The 19,425-nt window shown below is 36.6% G+C and overlaps 1 protein-coding gene and 1 long non-coding RNA gene across 4 annotated transcripts in view; one reads left to right on the top strand and one right to left on the bottom strand.

Annotated features, from left to right (window-relative positions):
• Positions 1 to 19,425, top strand: part of LOC112973029 — a 44,901-nt gene that overhangs the window by 22,548 nt on the left and 2,928 nt on the right. The window contains exons 3-5 of one of the 3 annotated variants that reach the window (XR_003255857.1): positions 1,694 to 1,855; positions 6,013 to 6,074; positions 8,360 to 8,966. This is a non-coding gene — a long non-coding RNA (uncharacterized LOC112973029). Of the gene's footprint in view, positions 1 to 1,693; positions 1,856 to 6,012; positions 6,075 to 8,359; positions 8,967 to 19,425 lie in introns of those variants that run through there. The other 2 variants (XR_003255858.1, XR_003255859.1) reach the window with 2 other exon arrangements.
• Positions 378 to 18,866, bottom strand: ATP6V0D2 (ATPase H+ transporting V0 subunit d2). The gene is made up of 8 exons (XM_026080378.1): positions 18,611 to 18,866; positions 12,306 to 12,477; positions 10,260 to 10,438; positions 8,212 to 8,291; positions 6,256 to 6,333; positions 2,791 to 2,967; positions 1,344 to 1,421; positions 378 to 796 (listed from the first exon to the last, which is right to left on the bottom strand). Exons 1-8 carry the CDS (start codon positions 18,738 to 18,740, stop codon positions 635 to 637), a joined length of 1,056 nt encoding a protein of 351 aa, XP_025936163.1. The 5' UTR covers positions 18,741 to 18,866; the 3' UTR covers positions 378 to 634.

Genomic DNA, 19,425 nt, shown 5'->3' with positions numbered 1-19,425 from the left:
GCAAGTAGACCAGGTGCCCATCATTTGATAYTCATGGTGCACCTCATGTCACCATAAAGGAAAAAGTGAAGACATTTTGATGCCATCCCAATTGCTTATTTACATTTAACCCCAGAGACCTCTCACTTCCTCCTTAAGGGGAATCTCAGAGTAACCCTAAAGTTTACCTCCTACTCATGTAGTAAGGCCTTCATATACCCTTGTACGCCATGAAGAAGCCCATAACTACAGTCTAAGATAGAAATAGTTGTTTAGTTGGCCATTTGAGAAAACTGTTAATTCAAAAATAAGCCGTTGAAGAGCTTTACAAACATCATTAACATAGAACTTATTTCCACTAGAGAGAAAGAATGTGCATAAAAGACCATGTAGGGAGTTTTTATTGACCAGTTAAATTAAAATGGGCACAGTGGGGAATAAATCTACAAACAAAAACTACAAACAAGTCCACTAAATATTTCCTGATAAAGTACTCATATCTGTAATTATGGTTCTAGTTTTGTTTATGCTACTGTATATATGGAGGATATAATTTAAAACATCTGGTAAGAGTTAACTTTTAAAGTAAGATTTTTTTTTATATATATGAAATAATGCTCCTTTTCAGGTACTCTAGGCTTATAAATTTTCAGATTTAGAAAATTGGAATGTAGTTATTAATTTTGGTTCTGTGTCTCTGAGAAATGCATTCAGCAATCCATACAATATTTCTGCATTCTTGTTCCTTCAGCTTTATATAGGCATAAAATACTCCAAAATGAAACTGGTTATTGAATGCAAGCACATTCAGTTTTACCTGTGGAAAAGATGAAATAAGTGTTATGATAAAATATTAAAGATGAAAAATTTGATTTTTAAATGTTAGCTTTCATCATCAAATTTTCTATGTAGCTTTGCAACTATGGCTATATTTAGGGATCTCTTCAGTAGAAACGTAATTGAAATATCATCTCTGGATTAAATTTGGAAACAGACCACAGCAACATTACATGTAAGTAAAGGACAGTGGTGAAATACCCCGTTCAGTAGACTGTGCAAGGAAATTTCATTAAGAAGTTTATAGGAGATGAGTTTTATAGGCTATCAGGGTTCACAGCTCTATAACTACTCACCAAAACCTTGTCTCAGGATTTATTTTATTTAAAAAGTTAAATCCTTCTATTTTGTCTCACCCAAAAGTTAACAGTTGTAGCAATACCATGTGCTTGAATGCAGAGCTGAATGTTGCATCACAGAAGAGTCAAAAGCCTAGTGCCTCACTCTGAATGGACAGTATTAATTGTTTTAAATATTATTCCGGGGGGTAACTTTGATTTTGAAACGTTAAGGTTAGAACCTCTTACCTCATATTCAAAAAATGCATCTTCCAGTGTCTTTTCTCCGGTGCCACTCCCTACACCTTCAAACAAAGCCTTGTATTCCTAAAAGCATAGACAACCGCCCCAGGGAAATAAGGTACTTGTGCATTCTGTTCAGCACAGTTACTTTACGTTACTTTATGAATTAGGCTACATCAAGTAATCTTCCTGAGTAGAACTCATGTATAGATTATACTTCTACCTAACTCAAAAGCCTATATTCACATTTGTTCTTGCATTCCTTACTGTCATTTGCTACCACTTCAAATAATTTAATGAAGGCACAAAGAGAAACTGCTGTAGGATGACACATGACCTTTCACTCCTTTGGACAGAGTGTGCTGGACTTCTTGTACAGATAGTACCCAGCAGAGCCAGACTTGCAGATGGAGCCAACAGCCTGAACTCTGATCCTCACATGGCTGCTCATTTTACTTCCAGTAGTCAACTGAGTTTGCCTTGTCTGCATCAATGTTATACTTAAGTCCATCAGCCTGGTATGTCATTCCAGTATATTCTGCGCAGATATATTTGACTTTCTTATATGTTTCCTTCCTCTGTGATTTGCTTCTCTGTTTGTTTGTTTGTTTGTTTGTTTGTTTTTTTAATTAATGAAGTAGCAGTCCAATGTAGGTCTAGTACAATTGCTCCCAAATTTGGTTAAGTATCTCACCATCAAATGAAGAGACTTACTTTGTGCCACATTGACATAGTAGCACGTGCAACCTCTCTTCTAGCGTTCTGCTCACACATAGGAGCAGACAYGTACCTAGCTGTGTTTCTTCTGTGCAAAAGGCTACAGGCCAGACTTCGTTTGTTTTGTATGCTACTTTGAGGTAGCTTTAATACTAGTACTGGTCAGAGTAGCACCGTTAGAGCATAGTGCAAGTGTTTCATATTGGTTCCTCTTTGAAAAATCTAACGGATGAGTCTCAACAGTATTACCTGCACCAGCTACTTCATTGATTCTATCAGTGATTTAGAGGAAAAAGTAAGAAGAGAAAGAAAGAGATTTTCAGAAGGCCAACTTTCCTCTTATTTTATAGTTCTAGCAAGAAATCAGGCTTGCACTCATCTGCTATGTGAATTGTTCGGTCCACTTATTTTAAAATGACTTATGCCTGTGCTCCAAATTCTTGGAGACAGCAGCTGTGAAGTGGACCTCAGTTTTGACATTTTAATGAAGTAAGAACAGTTTTGTTTATTAGAAAGTGATCTGGTCATATTTTAATACTGCTGTAATAGGAACGTTGTATTGTACTAGGGCAATAAATTAAGTCTTCATATCAAAGGCCTTTTCCTCAATATCCTTCTATATTGATCTTTTGTATTTGTATCTTTGATGAATGTTTTTTCTCTCAAAAACAGCTTGAACTTAAATGAGTGCTTTTTAAAATTTTGCCTTTTTGTTTTAAAAAATTAGATTACATACTGCATAGTAATCTGCAACACACTTCACTTGCTCGTAGTCATCCGCATTGGCCAAGAGGTGTAAGCCTTCTGGATACAGTTTTCCACAGGTTGGATATAGCTTCTCTCTGTCATCTTTACTCAGCTCAGTGCCAAATGAATTGATAGTGATGATAAAGGCACGTCTATCTGCTTCAAACTTAATACATAAAACAAAGAGTAAACAGGTGTTGTTAGAGATCCTCATTGTAAAAGGAAGGGGAATTTTTTTTTTTCAGTTAAACTATGGAAACTTTAAAAAGTGGACTTCAGAGCATAAGAAACAGACCTTAATGAATTTATAAATGCTTGTTAAATTTTAACTAGCAAATCAAAGCGAGTTTATGTAGCTCAGCTTTTATTCTGTGATTTTTGTACTGAAAGTGTCATCCCAGCTACTTCCTTATTTCCCTAATTAGTTACCAAGATATTAACTACAGGAAAATCTCCTGACACACACATTTTGAAGTTATGAAATAGTACTTTTAGATATAACAATACATGAAGGGATCAAGAATCAATAGTATTGCTCTGGGGTCACTCAAAGAGTTCTGCTGATAGTAAAGGTTGAATGGAAGTTTTGAAAAAAATAATTTCTGAATGCACATATTTAAAACTATAATTTCATAAAGAGAAGGGAGCTGTTTACTTGCCAAGTTAAAGATTTCAAGTCTTTCAAGTAACAGTTAATTTTTAACACATAGAACAGAAGGTTTAGGTGCCTGCAGTATCTCTATTTTCCCTGCAGCAAAAGATTAAAAATCATTCTAATGTCTAGAGCTCAGGTTGTTATTTCATACAAGGCAAAATTTCACCTATCATACTTACAGTGTGAATTAAAAATATAATGGTAATTAAAAATAATCATGCTCAATTTTATTTTATTTGGGTTAAATATATTCTTCTGACTTGATATCTAAATTGAGTATGGGTTTATTTATTTATTTATTTTATTATTAATTACTTTCACCATTTAAGAACAGCAGCACCATTGCTAACTGTGGGTGTTACACATGAAAATCTTCTAAGTGAAAATAGAGCGTACACAGATTTTAGGAAGTGTGGATCATTTCTTACTCTGTGAACTTTTGAACTGTTTTGAGCAGAACCATACCATTTTCTGTTGAGTAACAAGACTGACAAATGCAGTTGCAACACTGTTCTACAAATTTAGCAGTTAAGCACATATTCAGCAATCTTACTCCTATGTACTGGAACACTTTGCAACAGGAACCCAACTGCCCTCTGGCACTGACTTCAGAGTAAGGAAAATGAATAAACAATGGGGAAATAATGAGAAGAAAATAAGTGTGCTTGAAAAGATTTCTCGCTAATAAGTAACAGAGCCAAATTTTACTTGCCTTATTAATATGAACAGGCATATCAACCCTAGTGAAACTGTGTGGGTTTTTTAACCTATTAAAGACATGTAGAGTTTTAGCTGTYAGATTTGTAATATTTTATTGGAAAAGTGTGCTCAGATACGGTAATAACTAATGCAACCAGGTTTGGGGCCTGACCCTGGCGGCTCCCATCTTGAGAAAATTGGAAGGATCATTCCCATGCACAGGGACATCTTATTTCACCGTATTATGGGCACGCGAGATTCTTCATACTGGGTCATACCACAAAGCTGGTTTTCAGTGACTTGGGCCGTCTGATGGCTGCGGGTGCAGGTGGAGACCCAGGATGACTGCTTTCTAAGTGTGCCGATTTCCCTTCAGGCAACTGAAGCAGCAAGCCTGCTGCCGGGAATGAGCATGGGAACCTAGTAACAGGCACAGCACTGGCTGCACTGCAATCCTGCAGCTCCTTGCCAGATTCAGCATCAAACACACAATGTTTGATGCCCGTGGCAGAAGAGAGACCATCAGTGCTTTTAATGTGGAAGGTTCTGGCACCATGACCGGTGGTCAAGAAGTTTGGGGGAGTTAAATACATGAGTATCATTCAGATTAGTAATCTTACATATAAGATTACAGCATAAATAACTATTCTTTTGAATAAACTTTGGCTTCTCATAAACTCCACCATTAGCAATCTGCTGTGTATGTGTTTTCAGATTATTATAACATTATAGAAAACAAAATCTTCTACAGAGTTTATCCTGCTAGCTGATTGACCTTAGAGAGGATTTTTAAAGAGGCTTAGCATGGACCAAACTGTTATCATGAATATAAAGAGAATTTTACAACATGCTTAGACTAATACTGCTTAGTAATCTTCTCTCAATATGAATTTCTAACTGAAAATGAACTTTCTGCAAATCGACTTGGGAAAACATCTCTGCCTTTGCCAGTCAATCTATTGATTTTTACTTTTTACAAAGGACTACCCTAACTATTTCATTTCTGGTCAGTTCAACTTGATTAAGAATATTTTCTTTAGAACATAAACTGAAACATTATGAACTGGTTAAATACAATATGAAATTGCATTTCCCTGTCAGGACATTGCTTCATAAAAGATGGTTTAGGCTCATTCTTCCTTCTGGGATGAGCTCCCTGGCTGATTCTCTCCCCCACAACGCAACCTTCTAGTACGTTGTCATAAGAGTTTAGTGAATCTTGTTCAGTCAATTTGGAGGGTGTAAGTTTTGCTTATCCAGAAAACGTGACTCATGGAAATGAATGGGTGATCTGGCTTTCAAACTCTGCAAAGAATTGTGATAAACTGTGTGAAAAATGGAGCTGAATGCTGAGAACTCTAAATGAAGTGTTCAAAATCATTTGAAAAGCAGGAATGAAAACACAGTTTTAGGAATCTCTGCATCTTTTATTACAATAAAAGGTATGAAAACACTATGCTTCACCATGCTGCAAATAAGCTTGGGTGGGGGGGGAAGAATTTTGTTTTTCATGGAAAAAATAAATATTAAACTTTCCTGAGCTGAGAGACAAACAGATAAACCCTGGAATGTTGGACCTTTCTGTATGACACTAGTTCCAAAGGTCACTCAACTCTAACTTCAAMCATTAATTTTAATAGGAGAGTAAACAAGCCTGTGATGGTGCYGTTAAGTTTGAAGAATTTTGATTTTTAAAGATACAGGAATTCCAGACTGTAGCTACTCCGACTTTAATTTTGGGCTGGGAGGTGTAAAAACAATCCACTTTTTAAATTTTCCTATTTATTACACATGGATGTTAAAGGACAACAGTTTGAGATTAGTGAGCTATTTGTTCTACTCTTCCCTCTGTTACAGAAAAAAAATAACTGAAGCTAACTTCTATCTGGTAATGGGCTGGCTGCTTCTCTACTCAAGAGGTAAGAGTCATCCTAGAATAAAGTCTTCAGTACATCTTAGCAAATATTTATTACTGAGAGGAGAAACAAACATCTGAAAAATAGCTTTGAAAACTGAGAAAGAGGGAACAGGAAAACAAAGTAACTCAACTAGGAAAGCATTTTGGAATACTCTAATTTACAAAGAGTGAACTTTTCTCACCTCAAGAATAGGTCTCATTATTTCTGCTGTAGTACCTCCTTGTTTTTCACAAAACTTATAGAACGCCTCAAGATAAGACTACATGAAAGAAGAAAAGAAATATTTTAAATACTGCTTAAGACCTGGTCTAGCACAGCACTTAGTCATGAACTCCATTTCTAAATACTTCCATTAATGTTGATAACTCTGTCTATGAATTTAAATTCAAATATGTGCTTAATAATGTGCTTTGCTGGATTGAAGGTTGGAATATTAAAATGTAAATGTCTTGTTCTTACAAAATGGGTAACATCTGAAGGGTGTTTTAGGGTAAATATTCTGCTCTCTAAAGGGAACTTCTTTAGCTCCATTGGGCTTCTGCAGCATAATAAGCAGATGGCTGAAGGAAACTCTGCATCGTGGTGTGGAGGAGGGGATTTATGTACATGCCACAGCTGTTGGGCTGACACTGCGAAGCTACACAAACTAATCCCTGCTGCTCTACCCTTCAAAACCCTGGATTAGATCAGAACAGCAAATAAAGCTCCCGTAGTATTGGTCTACAGAGCCTTCTGCTCTAGCGAGGATTCTGCCCTTTGCACCCATTTCAATATACCTGCCCAGTAAGGACCTGACTGTCTCAGAAATGCTTGTGGTGCAAGCTGGTCCCACTGCCCCTCCCTCCCTCCCACAAAATACTGCCTTAGGGAACATTTATGTTATCAAAACACATTTGCATTCACACAAGCTTATTAAAAGAAGCTCTCACTAACTATGCAATTAGGGAAATCTTAAATAGAAACATCGCAGTGGGAATCTGCTGCATGGGATTTTGTGTTAGGTTCTAGATAATGTTATCTAATAGGAGAGCTCAAACATAATTGATCACATTGGCAGCTGACACTAAATTGAAGCAGAGGAGGAAGGAAATGTGAATAATTTAAAAGTGTTTGCAAAATGATCCCCCTGATACTTAGAAGAGTGAGGAGAAAAAGTTAAAAATGAAATTTAAAAAGTATAAATGTAAAGTGATCCACACAGGAAATAAAAATGAAAGTTGCATGTTATAAAATGGAAACAAGTGGCAGGTTTATTAGTAATGTGGGAGAATTAGAAGACTTGGGCATAACTGATGTTGTTATGAATGACAGGAAGTAGCAGAATATTTAAGAAGCAAATATTGTCTTGGGAATTTATAAATATCACTTGTAAAACCAAGGGAAGAATTTTTGTCTTTCACCATGGTGCTGATCAGATCACCATAAGAATACTGCCTGCAGGCTGGGGCACCACTGTGAAAGAAATACAACAAAGAAAGAGTTTGGAGAGAATGTGCTGGGAGGAACCATTAAGAGAATAAAATACGTATTGCCTTGAAAAAAACCATGAGAAGAGTATTGACCTGTGTGCTAATATTTGTGAAGTATTTCAAAAATGCAAGGCACATGTTAGATTCATATTCTACTGTGCTGTAGCAATGCTACAGAYAAGGGAAAAAAAGAATGAAAATGTAAGTGAAACAAAACCTTTAATTTAAAAAATGCCATCTCGACTCAAAGTAATTAGAGCTTTTCAAGTCACATCTACCTTTTATAAATAAAAATAAATTTTAGTCAAAAGCCAGCTTAGGATCACTTAGGAGCTAACAGTTCTATGGCATTTTGTGGGTAACTGAGTTATTCATAAGCAAATGGATTTGGCTATCAGCCTGACATCTAAAGCATTTTCATTAATGAGATACTAAATTAGACTTTGGAGGCAGGTCTAAATTTTGGAAAGTATCCAAATACTGGAGTAGAACTCAAGGGAGCTGGATTTGATTCCTGGACTTGTCATCAGCCAGGTGACCTTAGACAACTTGCTTCATCTTACCGGGCTTCTGTTTCCCTGTTCATAAAACAGGGGTAATGATGCTGACCTCCTTTTCCAAGGCACTTTGAAAAATCCAGGTATTATTGTTACATTGCAAGCACTTGCCTTGTACAGTTTGTTGCGCATTATTTCAACATTCATTTCATCCAGGTCATTTTCAGACAAGCAGTCTTGAAAGAAAGCAGCTGAAAGCAGAGTTTATTATATTACAGTATAAATCTACATGCTGATATTATGCATCTCTTTTCTGTAGCCATTCACCAGTGTGCGACCAAGGATCTGAGGTTTCTGTTGTACAAGAAAGAGTGATGTAACAGCGAGGAAGAGAAATCCTCTTCATTTTCCCCTTATCCTGCTACCCCCTCCTTTTAATGAGAATCTGCTGCGAGGGGACTCAATCAATGCAGCAGCCAGAGTCCATGTCTCCAGAGAGCATTGGATAGGAATTGCTAATGAAGGCCCTAATCTTCTCTGAAGTATGTGGTTTGGGCATTAGTGAGATTTTCTAGTGAGGAACATAAAAGATAATGTTTGTCTTAAATCATACAGGTATTCTGCAATTGTTAAGGAGAATCCTCTTTCCTAGTTTACCTCTTCCTGTCTGACTATGTTTGTAAATGGGGGAAAGGCGATAGGATGCAACTAGTAAAGGGCACAAGCTTTGACCTTGACCATCTGTGCTTCTAGCTCCTCTACAAAGCTGGCTAAAGAGCAGGCTTTTGAACAGGAAGGCAGGGGATGAAGTTTATTTGTGCAGTTGGACCACTTAAAAATACTGTATTCTTAACTAACAAAGCTATGCCAATCCCTCACTGTTTGCTTTTTGTTATAAGCTATATCAGTGTCATAAAGACTTAATAAATGCCCTGCTGCGGCAGACCAAGCTACATCAAAAAGAATATCGTCTCAGACAGTAGCAACAGGAGGTACTATTTAGAGAGAGCATGCAAGCCTGGCCATGTTTTGTGGTCTGTTCCATTTGTACTCTTCCAATATCCACAGTTTTTCTATTAAGAATATTAGAAGGCATAGCCCTGACAGTTCCCTTTAGTATCTATTTATAGATCCATTGCTCATGGATTCGTATCATCTTTTTTAAAAAATGATAATACTCTCTGCCTTAGCCAACATCTGTAGCAACAAATTCCAGAAATTTACTACCACCTGTGTAAAGCAGCATTTTCTTTTACGTATTTTAAAACTAGTTTTCTGCTGGGATTTGGTCTCCTAAGATAGACCAAAGCAACAGTTCTCCATTCATTTTATCCACCACTTTCATGCCTTTGCAAATCTTGGTCATGTCTCCTCAGCCTTATCCTTTCCAAACTGGAGACTCCAGTCTTTTCAGTCTTTCCTCATAAGGAGCTCCATCCCCATGTTCATTTTAGCTGCCCTGCTCTGTAATGTCTCTAATTTCACTTCATCCTTCTTGAGCAGCAAAATCTAAGACTACATGCAGTACTCAGATGTGGGCACACCAAAGTTTCATATATTGTCAAATGACACTTTCCATCTTGTTCACAGTACCCTTCCTGGCAATGCCCTACATCTTTTTAGTTTTTGTTTGTTTGTTTTGGCTGTCGCTGCACATTGAGCACAATTTCATCCAATGTGATAGGATGATTCTAATCCTCGCTCTGTTTTGTCTTCAGATTTCATCCTTCAGGATAGGGGAAATTATCTCTATCTATGTTTGAATCATGTCCAGATCCCAAGAGATGGATTCTAGGTTCTACCACAAAATTAATATTTATTAATAACTGTGTGCTTCTTGATCCTTGGTCAGGTATAGGTAAGATTTCATCTTGCATTTTTTATAGATGCAGGTGCTGAAATAAAAATATAGATATTCTAAGTCAGTGGCTACTTTGGCCATAAAAAATATCCATGCACTTCTTGAGAGCAGCATGTTTTCTCTGTGTATAGCTACCCAAGGTTGATACATAATCTGTTAATAAATGTTATTAGAAAATGTCCTGAACACCACTTCAGAAGTGCTTGATCCACAATTTATCAGCCAATTATTCATAGGTTTTTATGTTACCAAAACACAGCATATCCAGTGGAGAGCATGCTACTTTATCTCAGATATTCTTAAGAAAACATAAAGAGGAGTTTCAAGAACCAAGTAAGAAATAATTTAAATTTCCTACCTAATGGAGTGTCAACCAAAATTGCATTGAACAGCTCAGTGGGGTTTGAGGCAATGCTGACTGCTTCCATTTGCTCAAAACTCCCCAGTGGATGGCACTTGGGAACAAGTTCAGCTATGGGTCGCTGATGTAATGTGCCAGTTATTAAAAGAATTACATTGTCAATCATGTAGCTGTATCTGTATTTGAAGGAAAAATTAAAAGAAATGAACCATATTTTTTAATGGATTTTGCTTGAAAAAATATAAAAACAAACATATTTTTGAAAATTAGTAATAAGTCTACAGTCAGAAATGACCAAAGTATTTGCAGGTTTGTCAGTTTTCTGTGTCAATCTCATTTATCAAAAAAGAATAAAGATTTTTAAATAACAAGTAGGTAACATATTATTAATTTTAAACCATGTGATCAGTCTGGGAGAGAGATACTTTTAAGGAAGAGGAAGCTGAAACATGAATATAATAAGCACAAAGCTGTAAAATGCATCATTGATATAATAAGTGGCAACGAGTGGTATCAAAATGCAAATCACCTGAGCTAGCAGCTTCTTCTATTTTGGGAATTTTATTATTTCATATAGAACATCTGGGCAGAGGAGAAGTGCACAGGAATCTAGGCACTAAAACTGCGGTGTTTATGCAGATGGACCAAACGTATGGTTTTCTTCTCAGTCATCTTTAAATACCCTCCCATGAGGGAGCTGTGAACAGATCCTCACAGATTTCTTTTTTATTACTATAGTAAAAGTTTTCCATCAGCTTCTTATTAGTTTTACCATCAGAGAGACTGGTCAGAGTTTTGTCAGTAACTCAGAAATGGAAATGTGAACCCCATTCCCTTGGGACACATATAACACGGATGCAAATCTCCAGCTTGTGTCGTTGATTCAGAGCACAGCTATAGAGGCATACAGATTGATATGATTTCTCACACACAATTTGAAAGGGTGAAATACAGTTATGTAGTTATAAGGAGATATGTAGTGATGCAGTAATTGTGTTAAATACCTTAAACAAATGCCTCCATTATTACTAAACAACAAGGTGCAGAGTGTGTACACACATTTGTACACATGCATATCAAACAGTATGAAAAAAAAGCTGCCATAATTTTCGTATTTTCACTTTCATTTCTCTGAAACAAAACATAAACTTGTATGCCTACAGGTCACAGCTGTCCTAGGGCAGTCTTCAAGATCTTGGTGATATGTTAGCCTAAAACTAGTAAGGCACACTTGGCTAAAAAATAAGGTTAGTGATAGTTTATTTTGCCATTAAGAAAAAAATAGTCTCTGAAAGTAATCTGGAAAGTCTAGTAATCTAGTCATAATATATTAAAAGGATACATCAAGGGGAGTAAGCAGTTCAGTAAAATATCCTGCTGACATTTCAGTATCCCTTGTTGTTAGACTGTTATAAAGCAGAACCCTGTTCTCATTAATATGTTGTTAAAGTCATTTATTTACCAATTTTATCTGTTTATATCTGTATTGAGAGCAGATCTTTCTGTTCATCTGACATAAAACAGCACTCGTGGTTTTAAACACAGCTACCAGCTTTTAATGTTCAAATGGTATGAAAAGTATGGTAGGTATATGATATGTCATCTTTCCTCCTTTAAACAAAATCTAGAACTTGCTGCATGCAATTTAAATCATGTATTATGCATTGAAATCATTGCTTCATAGATYATGAAATGGTTAATACTGCTTTAGCCACCCTCCCAAATTTAATTTTTGCAAGGTCTCTGACTTAATATATTTGAAAAATTTTAACTGTTTTTCTCAACCTACTTCTGCCCCCTCACACAGAGAAATTCTGCTTTTCTTGTGCTCTTTAAAATAGTTGCAAAGACAACAGCTTTCATATACATTTTCAGAACATATATTAGTAAATAAGTCATGTAAATATTACAGTATCAAAGAAATTTCACTATTTGTGAAACTTAATACAAATTCCAGTAAGTCACATTTACCTTGTTTTAACCCCTTGTAGGTGTGCTTTTGCTTTGAGTCTGCAATATAAGCCAGGTGGTAACATTACTTACGTGATAAAATTCAGAAATGTGGCAAGTGGTTCAAAAGCATGGTTTCTAAAATAATGAAATTCTGCGAGCAGTTTAGCTTTCAGTTTATCATCAATGGTGGAAATAGTGAGAGGGCCAGTCTCATTAGCCAAGAAGTTGCCATAGTCTGTAGTCTGCAGATGTAACTTCAGGTCTAGAATTAGATTCAGGGAAGATCACAAGAATAAACCGTCATTATATTATCTCCAAACCAAATAAAATGACATTCAAATGTTCATTTTTAACATTATATTTTCATATTAAAGGACTGATTATACTCAAGTGAAAAGTTTTTGCCACGGATTTAGCATAGACTTAATGCACACTTACTGCAAACTTGTACTGCCTTTTCTGCCAGTAAGAGTCGGTAGATGCCACGGGAAAGGACAAACAGTTTACCCCTTGGTCAGATGTTTTACTGGCAACTTCAATTTCCAGTCAGTCACACCAGGCACAGTGTTAATTACTGCTGTCCCTAGCTCCTTCCCAGACAGGTTTGCTCAATGTTTTGATTTCACTGATTTATTCAGGGTACCATTACTGCATCCTTATAATCTGTGCCAGTTGTTTTGCGTCATGCTCCTATGGACTGTTATGTATCAATAAGTATTATCCTGTAACTTTATTAAGGTGTTAAATTTTCATGTGAAACATTTAAATCTCATGTAAGACTATAATGTTATCAAGCTACCTGAATAAAAGAGAGGAGTCTTGCCTGGCTCAGATTCAGGGCTCCAAATGAGCTCTGCGGTGGAGGGCATGAAAGGGCACAATTACACTCTCCGAACATTTCTGGTTTGGCTTTGTCTAATTTATGGTTGCTATTAGCAGATCCTAAGAAGCTGTTCCAGAAACTTGGGTTATCATGACACATTCTGTCTGTGCTCCCAGCACTGGTCACTGGAGAAAAAATGAGTTGATAAGACAAGGTCAGGACAAGCTTTTGTAATATCAAAGAATTCCTTTGATAAATTTTCTCTGCCAGTCGTTTTCCACCATGAGGCAAAAGTAAAGATTGCAATCAATTCTTAGTGTGTGAAGCAGTTTAGCATTTCTTTTTAAAAGGCCACTGCTATATTGCAGAATTACATTCAAATGCTATATTAAAACTATTGTAAATTATAGATTGGGATAATGTTATAAGGATTTGGCATTCATAATGATTATATTTTCAAATAAAATCTGAAGTGATATTTAGGGAAAAGAAAAATAACACTCCCACCAGCTGAAATAAGGGCAAGTCTGCAAGGGAAGTTAATATGCAGTTAGCAAGGAGTGCATTTATTAGTGTGGTAGCTAGTCTTCACTAGTTCTCCATGTGGATACTTTCTTAGTATGCAATGAAGTTGCCTATACTGAGACTTAACGCAAAGGGACTAGTACCCTGCAAATTCAAAATCTTAGGACTCTAACTTATTTAGATAGATAAATCCTAGAATTTTGTATGCAAGATTGGCTGCCACTTGAGCTAATTTCAGTGATTACATCAACAYAGGCTTTTGGATGGGACAACCTCACCCACCTAGCACTCTGAAACTGTTCGGATTTCTCTAGATCTCCCTGTAATAGATGAATGCAATCAGTGTAAAGTAATTGCTTCTGAAAATTATATAGGTCCTCAGAGCTTATCGCAAAACTGTTGACAAAACAGTCAGGATACAGGCTGTTGTCCTTTCAAAGGTTAGAGACAGATACTAGGAAATAGTCATAGTTTCAGTACAGGCTCTTTTCAGGAAGAAGAAAGAGAATTCAAATATGAAAAAGGAAAACTACTTAATTCAAGAGAGAAAAATAAGAACAGTGAATCAAATAAAAATGAAGAATTATGCCTAGAAACACGTCTAAATGCGTAAATGTATTTCTAAAAAACTCACTAATATTTTTACATCACATCTACATTTCCTGTGAAAAGCGATCATTTTCACTTTCTCTTTTCATTGCAAGGAAAGTAAGAAAATTTGAGATATGGTGGGATTAGAGTATACTACCTCATCACACGCAGAGGGCTGGAATTACAGCTTTGCTCTGTCTCTTTTCAAATGAACCACCGATACCTCCTTAGAGTCACACTCTAWAAATGCATTACTGACACAGTGGTTTTCAGGGGTTTAATAGCTAAAGCGGATTGCAAAACCCAAATATCATCCCCAAGTATTGACCATTGAGAAGTGTGTTTAACATCGCGGATGAGATCAACAGAAAACAAAAACAACTGATTGAGAGCAGTCTGTCTCTGACAAGACTGTACTACCTACCTCACTCTCTAATTGACTGAGAACCCATACCAAAACACAATTCATGAAAAATATTAGCCATAATACATAAAATAGCCCTGCCTGGCTCTTAAAAGCTATGGAGAAAATACTATGCCCACAAATATTGGATTAATGACCCTGCCACTTCCATGGCCTACTTTAGAGAGGTATTTCTACTAAAGACTTTAAAAAATGCCATCATTGATAGCATAAGAAATAATATTCACCCTTATCTTATGGGCTTGGCCAAAATAATTGAGAAAAAAGTAATCAACAAGCTCCAAAAGCACATGATATCAATCAAAAATATCATGGTCAGAGTTCAGACCAGTGTGCAGCTCAGAGGCTGTTCTAGCGGTATTAAATTATAGTCTCCTTATGGCAGTTGGTATAAATAAGATCATATTTCTGGAGACTTTAACACAGTAAGACACATGTACTAGTAACATGACTTAGTGACCTGGCAAGAGTAGATGACTGAGCATTACAGGGGCTTCAGACATTCCTGTTCAGCAAAACTTTTTATTGGTGGTAGCTGCTCCCTTATCTCCAGGGTGTCTTGGAGACCTATACAAGACCCTGTGCTTTTTGGCATGTACACAGAATCCCTAGGAAAGAAAGTTCTTGTATTTCAGCCGTCAATATTATTGTCATCCAACTCCATCATGCATTTCCTCATGCAATCATATGTAGGAAAATCATATGTAGGAAATTTATGACTTTAAATCATGTGATTTTACTCACAGTTAAAACAGCAGCATGTCTAAAGGAAATTAACTCTCAAGCAGAGGAAAGGAAATTAACTCTCAAGTAGAGAGAGGCTAGTTTAAGATGAGTGTAGTTAAGACATGAATAATATTGATCAGAAAGAAAAAAATACTGCAAGAAACTGAACAAAGTGTTAACCTGGTCTGCCACGGAGAGCAAACGATCCCTCAGCATCAAAGCTGTGTAAAAACCTGGAATCTTGTCTGACTTCCCACTTGGATAACCACCTAGCATCAGTTTTCACCCAGCCACCGTGTGCTGGCGCGTTCTGGCAACGGTAATGGGCATGAAYTTATCTCAGTGGCGCTGGTGGGAGCAGAGCTGGGCTGCTAATCCTTCTGCAACTTGCTCCCCCTTCTGGTGGGAGCAGTACTCCTTCCCTTGCCCAAGGAAGCAAGGAAAGAAGAAAGCACTGAGTAGGAACCCCTCCCATATTCTGCTCCAAAATACTGTCAGCAGGCTTCTTCTGGGGACCCCTTCCCCCGGAAACAGAGATTGCCGTAGGGCCAGACTAATAGCACGCCAGACTGCAGAGGTTCCAGCCAGTGCTGCAGCCCGCAGGGGAGCTCCACAGAAATAATAATAATTTAAACAAGCCCCGAAGGATGTCTAAATTAAGGCCTCTTCTTCTGTGTGGCCCAGAATTGAGAGGACACGATGGTATCTTAAGCTGGTTAGCATACTCCTTTTTACTTTCCCTCTTACTGTTATACTTACCCTGTGATTATCATGCAAATATAAAGTACTAACCTACAGCTTTTCTTGTGGTTCTTCGGTACTGATGTTATGGTTTTCCCTCTAGAGATATCAAAACCACTTTGAAATTAAAAGATCTTTTAAATTCTATTTATGGGGTGGTTTTGATTTTGTTTTTGCTTGTTTGTTTTTCCATATTTGTAATATTTTTAACTTAGGCCAATTTCTGTGGTCTGGTGCTATACCACAGAATACACAGTGGAGTAAATTTATTACCTTCAAATGTGAATACAGGGACTGAAGACACTATAGGAAAAGCGCAAATGCACATGCTGAATGCTTTAATAGGAAACAAGGTACAATGTTTGCATATAACTCCATCTTTAGAGGTAAGGGTCTGTCTTTTTGGTGTGCTGTATACTAGTGATGCAAGTTCAGTGTTACAACATCATATATATGAATGGAGATGTGCATATTCAGCTCCATGTACAAATCCAATACTTCTAATATTTTAGTTATAAATAATACATTTGGCAGATAAGTGGTTGGAACCTGATAGTTGGCTAAAAGAAGTAGAAAATTATCCAATGGAGGCAGAGATGTTCTGTAGCTAAACAGACGAAAAGGGAAATGATAGTGAGTAGTAAGGATATGCTTATAGATGGGTTGATGAAGGCAGCAGCTTCTGTTGCTGAAAAGCATTTGTATTCTAAACTAGGATGAAGATTAGAGTGAAGAAGGTTCAAAAATCAAGAAATGTCATTGTTCTTTATACTGCAAATCTTATTTAGAAAATGACCTTATCTCTCTGTTGTGATCTGTCCATAAAGCACTGTGCCTCCCTTTAATAACTTTGAAGGTTTATATATCTCAGCAGAGTTTGAAAACCACTTCCTGGTTGTAAATGTCTTTCTTATAAAATGACTTTTCTGTTTTCTTCTGGAAAGGATGAAGAAAAATCCTTTTTTTAGATTAAAAAAAGATATATTTAAACCTGTATTTTTTTTCCTCTTATTGAGCAATAACCAGGAGGGTTTGGTTTTTTTTTATTTTTGGAGTCTTTGGTGACATCATCTCCTGTGTTCCCCTGCACAGACAAACGGAGTGAGAGCAAGAGTTTAATAATTCCATCATTCTGTCGTTCATGTCTCTCATAGATGTTTGAAGCTCTGTTAGCTGTTCGAGAAGAGCATGTAAGTTCATTAAGCAGGATTTTTGACTTAAAGAATTAAATATAATAGCAAGAATGTCCTTAAGTTCTATAGATTATAACCGCTGCTACAAATAGGCTACTGTCAGCTTTTGTCAAGCTGACATAAGGAACAGAATTCAGTTGTCAGAGTAAATGTCTACATGTCTTACATGTCTAAACCGCCATTATACCAAATGGAGACCTGATACAGCTCTCCAGTTCAGCTCATCAGCTGAAGTAAGAATGTGCATTTGATCAGCTAAATAGCTCTCTAGATCCCACTAACTATAGTGACTACCTCTTCTTTAACTGTGAGAGGAGCTTTATCCACCTCATGGGTAGATATCTACATATACCTATTTAAATGTAGTTATTTTAGTCTGAAAGATTAATGGCATACAGCCTTCCCAGGTTTACTAATAGTTTAGAAAACCTCTAAACTCTGTGTATGTGGATATCTTCAGGCCTTGCACTCCTCATCTCCCCAATTCCATCACTGCATAAGCAAAGCAATTGATGTTTAAAACAGAGTAAGTCTACTATTTCTCCTTGCTACCTTTTCAAATGAATCTACATACATTACATATTTTAGAAATTATTTCAGTGTACAATCGTAGCTTTTATTTGGAGTCAGGGGAAAAAAACCCACAAACCTTTATGTTTCTTTAGAAAGGCAATTTTTTCTGTTGCATTTTTTCCTGCCAAGTGTCTAGAGGTGTGTCATATGATTCTCTGTACAAGGCTGTCTTCACCAGGCTGTGACCAGTCTTGGCCACAGAAAGCTGTTTTTGAAACAACCGTGTGTTCCCTTTGTGACTATGACAAGGTCACCTTTGAAAAAACTTTTTTAAGTTTGAGAATAGTTCAGTTTTATCTTTGTGAAGTCTAGCTTTCTCTTCCTGGTAAGTAGCATATCCTGCACTGCCCCTAAAACCCATGAAGTAATAAAGTACTAAAATTATATTTTTAATAGAGAAATTCAGTGTTGAATGGTAAGCTTTCAATAAGATTTTGTGAACTATTTTATATAGCTGAACTGATATGAGACTTGTATATTTGCACAGTTCTATAGTATGGTTAAAATATGTGAGAAGGTTGCCAACCTCAGAGGAATTCTATGGAAGAGGTTTCCAAAGTTTATCAGTAACCGAGAAAACCCCATGATACGGGCTGCCTTGGAAACCACAACCTGTATCATCCTAGAGTAATTCCTACGGAAACCTATTAACTTAAATTTGAGAACAACTCTTAAAAGGAAATCARGGTTATCCCTGTTTTTGAGATAAAGTGGTCAATATTTTAATCTTTTACCTTCCATTCTTCAAAGGTCTAAGCAACAGTATTTCTTCCAAAATAAGATAAACCAACAGACTTACCTTCTAGTGTCTCGCACTGTGCTAAATTGACATAGTCTGCACTTGTCAAGATCCCAGCTTTGAAACCTCGGACCAGACCCTCCAAGTAGCCATGGTCCACGTTGAAGTAAAACTCTGAGTATCCCGGCATGGAGGAAAAGAGATTTAATTTCTGTTGGATACTTGATGGTACTAAATATTTACCACCAAGTCTTATTCTTCTCTTTGGAAGGAGTGACAAATAGTCACTGATTTCCAGGCAGCCTACAGCTGTGTTTTACTAACTAGTTTCTTCCTGTTTCTTGCTCCTAGTATAGTTCCAGTATAACTGATGCTTACACAACACCACTTAATCAGCCAGACAACAAATCGGACTCCCTCCTGTCAGAGCCGGAAAACAAATCTATTATTGTTGAAAGAGAAGCCAGAAAGGGAGTACAAGATTTAACCACTACTTACAGGAATGCTCTGAATTTGATTGAAACAAATGAAAACATATTAAAAAGCTCGATGGCATTTTCATATTTCTTAAATATATTATAAATAGGAAGTTATCTATGAATACATATTGAAAAAATATTTCTGCACTAAAATGGTGGAGTGTGGTAGAACACAGCCTATTCAAGGAACTTGGATAGTTTTTGAGTGTCTGCTTATTTTAAAATTTTTGATTGCTGGAAATTGTCTACTGCACATCACTGTCAATAAATATGTTTACAAATAATAAGAATTTTCTAATAATTACAGTAAATATTAGATCATGGCCATAGGTGCTAGCCAAATGAAAGGTCTTTGAAGTGTTTGACCTTCATTAACCTTTAAACTGAGTGTCCAAA

Source organism: Apteryx rowi, unplaced genomic scaffold (assembly GCF_003343035.1).
Source record: "Apteryx rowi isolate R43461 unplaced genomic scaffold, aptRow1 scaffold_516, whole genome shotgun sequence".
In the NCBI taxonomy this organism is placed as follows: Eukaryota; Metazoa; Chordata; class Aves; order Apterygiformes; family Apterygidae; genus Apteryx; species Apteryx rowi.
The sequence above is the reverse complement of the archived record's forward strand: the minus strand, read 5'-3'. Positions and strand labels throughout refer to the sequence as shown.

Excerpts from the sequence above, each read along its gene's own strand:
- ATP6V0D2 (XM_026080378.1), bottom strand. The coding sequence starts at position 18,740 with ATGCCGGGATACTCAGAGTTTTACTTCAACGTGGACCATGGCTACTTG. Across the intron at positions 8,292-10,259 it reads TTTGGTTGACACTCCATTAG|CTGCTTTCTTTCAAGACTGC; the intron begins GTAGGAAATTTA and ends CTCTGCTTTCAG. Across the intron at positions 1,422-2,790 it reads GTGTTGCAGATTACTATGCA|GAATACAAGGCTTTGTTTGA; the intron begins GTATGTAATCTA and ends CTATGCTTTTAG.